The sequence below is a fragment of the Panonychus citri genome, unplaced genomic scaffold (assembly GCF_014898815.1).
Source record: "Panonychus citri isolate SS breed McGregor unplaced genomic scaffold, ASM1489881v1 Contig00085, whole genome shotgun sequence".
NCBI classification, from domain to species: Eukaryota; Metazoa; Arthropoda; class Arachnida; order Trombidiformes; family Tetranychidae; genus Panonychus; species Panonychus citri.
In genome coordinates this window covers 33,436-39,879 of record NW_026515490.1, presented here as the reverse complement: position 1 = coordinate 39,879, position 6,444 = coordinate 33,436, and the positions used below count along the sequence as shown (strand labels likewise).

General features: G+C 32.8%; 1 protein-coding gene and 1 pseudogene across 1 annotated transcript; both read right to left on the bottom strand.

The window, feature by feature from the left end:
* Positions 1-9: 9 nt before the first annotated feature.
* Positions 10-2,063, bottom strand: LOC128387406 (dynactin subunit 1-like; the record flags this gene model as incomplete). Its single annotated transcript, XM_053346597.1, is given in 3 exon segments — positions 10-1,199; positions 1,201-1,774; positions 1,833-2,063. Coding segments are annotated over 2 exon segments (1,744 nt in total), but the record flags the coding sequence as incomplete, so codon positions are not given.
* A 120-nt stretch (positions 2,064-2,183) lies between these two features.
* On the bottom strand, positions 2,184-4,136 carry LOC128387405 (nose resistant to fluoxetine protein 6-like; annotated as a pseudogene).
* Between the last annotated feature and the right edge of the window lie 2,308 nt (positions 4,137-6,444).

Genomic DNA, 6,444 nt, shown 5'->3' with positions numbered 1-6,444 from the left:
TCGATTCGCTCTCTTCCTCGGCGCTTGGTGAGATACATTTGTCAATCATGATAACATCAATAAGGGAAACATCAACACCCGATTTCATGATGGAGACAAAATTAGAAAGCAAGTCACGGCAATTGTTAACTTTGTTATCGGCAAGATGAAGATTATATAAAGAGACAAAGTAATTTAAAGCTTTCTCAAGATTATCCAATGAAATCGTCTCGTCGAATTGATCTTTCTTGAGTAATTCAATGAATCCATCAATCGTTTTCTCGTGAGTCTTCAGTTCGGGATAAAGTGAAGCTATTTTGAGATACAATTCAATGGAACACGATTTCAAAGAATCAGTATATTGGCCCAGAATCGTTTGAATAGATGACAAAAGGAAAAGCAATCGACGAGTGAAACCTTGTTGTCTAATCGTTTCATTTGTTTTCTTGATCACAGAATCTGAGTCAATACAAGCCTCTAATTGATAATCTTCCACCAGCGGGTATTTTTCAACGATCTGACGAGAGATTATGTCACATTTTTCGAACATTCTAATGACAAAGAGAAGCACTTGTATAGCATCATGATCTCCTCCGGGCATGAAGAAGCTTTGAGGTAAAAATTTAGATAAAAGTTTAATTTGTTTCTTATATTGTGTCACTTCCAATCTTCGAAGATCCATTTCAACGGCATGAGCGAAGGCTTTTGATTCAGCGAAACGCATTTTAAATTCAATGTTTTCCACTTGCTGTTCTTGACTCTGAACTTGAGCGAGGTTTCCTTGTTTACGAAGATCCGAGTTTTCATCTCGCAACGATTTCACAAGTTCTCTGAATTTCTGAATGGTACTTTCGTAACTGGCTAAGGCTTCTTGTCCATCTTCTACTTTCTTGAGAAGGTTGTTTATTTTGGTTCGATTGAGATCCAATTCTTCACGAAGTTCCAATTCCGTGTCACGAGCTCCTTCTTGTAACTGTTCATTTATCTCGTGAATTTTATCGAGATCGTCTACCTCTTCCTGAAGGGTTTTCACTTTATCTTCGAGTTCAAGATTTTTCTCCGTCAAAATTTCGACCATTTCTTGAGAACCAAGAGCGTCATCAATCTGTTCCTTTAACTCATTGATATTTTCCTCTAAACTGCTAATCTCTTTCTCGTATTTTTCCTTCAATTTTTGTAGCTCACTCACTTGATTAAGAGATTCTTTCAAGTCTTTTGTAATCCTTGGTTTCCACCTTATCAGCTGATAATATATCTCTCAATTTAATGATCGCCTCATTGTAACGAGCATTTTGTTGTTGAAGTTGCTTAACCTCATAAGCATTGGAAACACCATCACCATGAACATCAATCTCACTTTTCAACAATTCGAAATCAATTGAAATTTCTTCCAATTTTTCTTTCAATGTTTCATTTTCCTTCAATAATTGTTCATATTTTTCTTCAGCCATTTCTTTATCAAGACAAGCGATTTCCGCTGTTTCTGCCAAATCCTTCATCTCTTCAGCATGACGAGCTTTATCAGCAATGGCTTCTTCAGCGTCTTTTTTAGCTTGAACTAATTGTTTCTGCAATTCAGCCCTTGATTCAAGAATTTGTTTCTTAAACTCTAATAACTGTTGGTTTTGAATCTTGATTCTTTCCATTTCCTGGATCTTTCGACCATCTTCAGCTCGTTTGATTTTCAAAGTCAATAATTTCTCTTCAAGATCTTTCACTTTCGCTGGATAATCAATGGGCCCAGTATCAGGCGTTCCTTGAGCTTGAGTGGCCATAATCAGCTAACACCAATAAACTAGAATAAAACAACAATCAATTCAAAATAAAGAGTAACAATCAAACCAAATACTTACTCAAATTTTGTATCTCAATAAACACCCATAAGAATCCAAGGCTTTAAACAAGTAACATCAAAAGGTCAACAATATCTAGACAATTAAAATAAACATAGACAACAGTTAAAGGCCCAATCAAGTTGTAAACTCTAATCAATTGATTAGAATCAACTTAGTAAAATGTAAACATAAAACAATTAACCAGAAACTCAATTGACAATTGGGTAAAAAAAAATTCTGATCAATTTGATTTTCAGGCCATATGATCAGGAGATGAATTCTTACCCAATAGGTGGCGCTTTTGTAATTGTCTTCAAATTATTAGTTGATTGATTTGAATTAAATTGCGAGAAAATTGTGACAAGATGATTTTACTTTAATTGTTTGAACATTTCTACAAATTGAACTTAAAAATGATCACAAATTCGCGAGCTGAGGTTTATTGTTCATTCCATTAGTAGCAGTTAATACGATTTCCGTAGTTGCAATTGTTTTGCTTGACTTTCTCGGACTGTTCATCGCTCTGATTAAGTTAATTGTTGGACCTTCAATGAGAACACTGAAAATAAATGAAATTGAATAAATTACAACAAAAAGAGGAATAACTTCAGAGAAAATTATATCCATCAGAGAAGGGAATGAGTTAGATTGGATGGTTGAATTTCTAAACCTGACAATTAGTAAATTAACAAATAGAACAGATAAATTAATTCTTGAAAGAACAGTGAATAAGTGAAGAGACAACAATTTAGTGATCCATCGATGAGCATAACCATGATAAGAAGTCCAAATTGTCCAGGAAACAATAAATGACCAGAGGATTTTCGAGAACATCCCATAAGCAAGTGAAACCAAATAGGGAACCGGGAAAATGTTCAAATTGATCGCCGCTTCGTAGACCGTTAAAACGACCCAACTAATGGCCCAAATTATCCAGATCGTTGTTACTTTCATCTGAAAAGGTAGAAAAGTCAATTAATCAAAAGATTGACATAAAGATGCCAACAATTATTACCTTGTTAATCTTAATTGATCAGTTAATTTGAAGCCCAACAGAACCCCGATGAAATATGGACTGATATGTCCCCAGGGTTTACCATGGATAAAGGCCAGATAGCGGATGAATCCATCGTCTTGGAACATCAATGGCTGCCAAGTGTGTTGAACTTGCCCGAAGTGCATGATAAGGCCAATGGCCACCGACCCAAATACGATATAAATCATTGTAATTAAATACGAAATTTTAAATTTCCCCTTTAAACTTGGAATCAGAATAAGTAGAAACATAACCGCGAACAGATAATCAGCCTCAAGGTACCAATCAGCTAATAGACAAAGTTGAGAGTCTTCACCAATATTGAAATAGTGAGCGATCAACAGCATGTGCAAAGGCCACTTATGGCCACATTTAACGGGAATGGTTCCTGTTGCTCTGAAGAAAGGCCAATAAGGTCCACCGACCCAATCACGGGTGTGATTAGAAAATAGTATAATATAACAACAGATTGTCCAGCCAATGACTGTTGCGAATCGAAGATACCTTTGAACTAGAAAACCGGTCAAGTTGAAAGGTCTTTTCGTTGGATTAATGTGAGGTCATTTCGAGTCCAGTTATCAGAAAGAAAGTGTCCACTGTGAAAGGACCCAAGAAAAGGTGATAACTAAGGGCGAAGTTGATGTTCCGGGAATTTTGAAAACGAAATGTACTTTGGATAAAAAGAAGGAAAAATGTGCACCAATATCATAAAGGCCATTGTGATCGATTTTATTCCATTCAGTGTCGGAATATCAGCGTCAATGGACCGAGGTTGGAACAATCGTTTCCAATTGTTTCCATGTTAAAATGCGCTAAAATTGTGGACCTCGAACTCCTCCAATCATTGTACCAACAACATTCAGCGAAACCACTAATATGATGATAAAACCCGCGATCATTTCCCGAAATACAATCGGATTGAACTCTGAGCGATTGGTACAAAGATCAACATCAACGGTAAATCCAGTTCGATAAAATTGATGACCTTTAACAGCGATTGTTTTGATTTCATCTTTAGAACACAATTTAGGTACACAAAGTCCCGTTGTCAAATTAAGGTAACGGAAAAAATGAGCGTACGTGGTCAAGTAACTGAATGTCTCAGTGGTCAGATTAAACTGTTGCCCGTTAATCGGCCTGTGCCAACCCTCGCGAGGATTAGGTAAAGGTAACGGCATTTTCGAGAACATGAAACAATATTGAGTTCCAGGTAGTTCGAGGCACTCATGAAATGAACCCGAATCAATCCAAGTACCATCAAGTAGTCCTGTTGGTAATCCTCCCATAGAATCAAATTCTGGTTCAACAATCAACAATCAATCAACAAAAAATTAGTGAAATTCAATCAACAATCAATTGAAAAACAATCAAATCGATGGATCTGATTGTGATCAGTTTAACTATTATCAATTATATCTCAGGGTTATGATGCAATTCAAGTCTTCATCTTAATTAACGAATCAGCAACATTAAGCAATTAAATCATTAATACTTACGTTTAAGTGCATTAACTTTCATTAATTTAATGTCACCAATAAAATTTTCAATTGACTTTTGACATTGATTTGAAATGTGATGATTTAATTATTGTACTAACATCCGATGCATAATGATTAACTAAATTGTTGACAGAAAGTTTAGTAAAATTTTCTAATTGTTGCCAAGCAAGACGATAATCCAATTGATTAGTAACATTATTATTATTATTATTGGATGAAACAATTAATGCACTTGAACTGATTAATCCAATTGAAAGGAGCACAAAAATATCAAAACTAAACATGATCTAATTAACAGTTAATAGAATCAAGTAAATATGAAAGTTAAACATGAACAATTAAACGAAAAAATGATCGATAATCAATGACAATTAACAAAAGTGAATTAACAAATTACCATAAATAAAAGACAAAACAAACAATTTGATTCATTTGATTGAAAGGTGATGGTGATTCAAGGTAATTCAAAGTTCGACTGATTGTTAACAATTAAGATCTGATTAAATCGAGGAGAAAGTCTTAAAATGGACGTTAGAACTTTTTTTTCACATTCGATCGACTCGAGAACAAATCAAGCTTAACGAAATTGATTAACCCGGTCATCACAATCAACTTAATCATCATCATCATGGTTGCTGATTATCATTACCTTTTTTTTCATCATTGATGATGATCGTCTTAATCACGATTTAAATTGTATACAATTCCTTCAATGGATCAACAATTTAACTGATCAATGATTATAATTAACTTTCAATGGATTAACTTTTGATGGTTCATTATGATCAATTGTTATCAACAATCAACTAATCAATGAATAAAAAAATAACTAAAACTTTTTGATTGTCTGTTGATTGGGAAAAAAGGTCAATTCATTGGTACGAAGGTGATAATTGATTTAAATATCATTTTAATTGTTAACAATTAGGTAAACAATAATATTTCCTTTGCCAATGTAAACATTTTGATTAACTGATCATCATAATGTTTACAATATTTAATTTAGTGGTTAATACAAAAGTTAATTATAATCAAGGGAAAAGTTATTAAGAGTTAATTGTTTTGCTATTTGACCTGTAAAAATAATTAAATTTACTCGCGATAATTTGTTAATTGTTACAATCATCTTTCAGGTCATTGAAGGTCACCCAGATTTTTTAATCGTAACCATTGATAACAATTAATGATTAAACGACTATTAAAATATAATTTAACCTTAAGCTAGATTAGAGTCTTGATCAATATCATTGATTGTTAGCAATTGATTAGTGTGAATTACGTTTAAATTGTCGCGTTTAACCAAAAATGATGATAAACTTTCAGATTCAATAGTTTCCTTGTAATTAAAAGCTCCTAACAATTAGTCGATCAAATTTATTACTGTTAATTGTCACAAACTAATATATAAAAAATCAGTCAATTCTTTTAGTATCCAATTAGTATTGCAACATAAACCATTCTATTAATTGTCTTCGATTAATTTTTGGATCCTTATTGCAACTCTAATCACTATTATCCTTATAAACGATCAACAGGTAATTTAGAGAGAAGAAATTAAATTTACTTGTAATCAGAATTGAATAAAATATCGTTTCTCACAATTTATCATTTGTATCGACCTGAAACCTTATTCATAAACGGAAAAACGGCTCTAAATTCAAAGCCATCGACAACAATTTAGAAGATGTTAAAATTACGATTGCTTTGAATTGAGATGATTGAGTTATGATAATTTCGTTATAATTAACAATTACCCACAGAACAGCAAAAGAGATGATTGATAGAATCTGTTATATTCATGTTTCATGATGTTATTTTCAACTAACTGATTGTAAATGAAAATTTGATCAACAATTGATTCACTCGCGAAAGTTTCATCAATAAGACACTTTTTTTCAATAATTTTTAAAAATTATTTAGCAGGAAACTATTAGAGTGATTTTTGATCATTGACTGATGGTTGATTGTGGTTTTTTTAAGTGAAAATTTGGTTTGCGAATGCGAATTTATAAAAATGTATTGATACATTGATGTATGATAATATCTTGATCTTATTTCTAACGAATTTTTATTTAGACCAAGAATTTGTTTATTG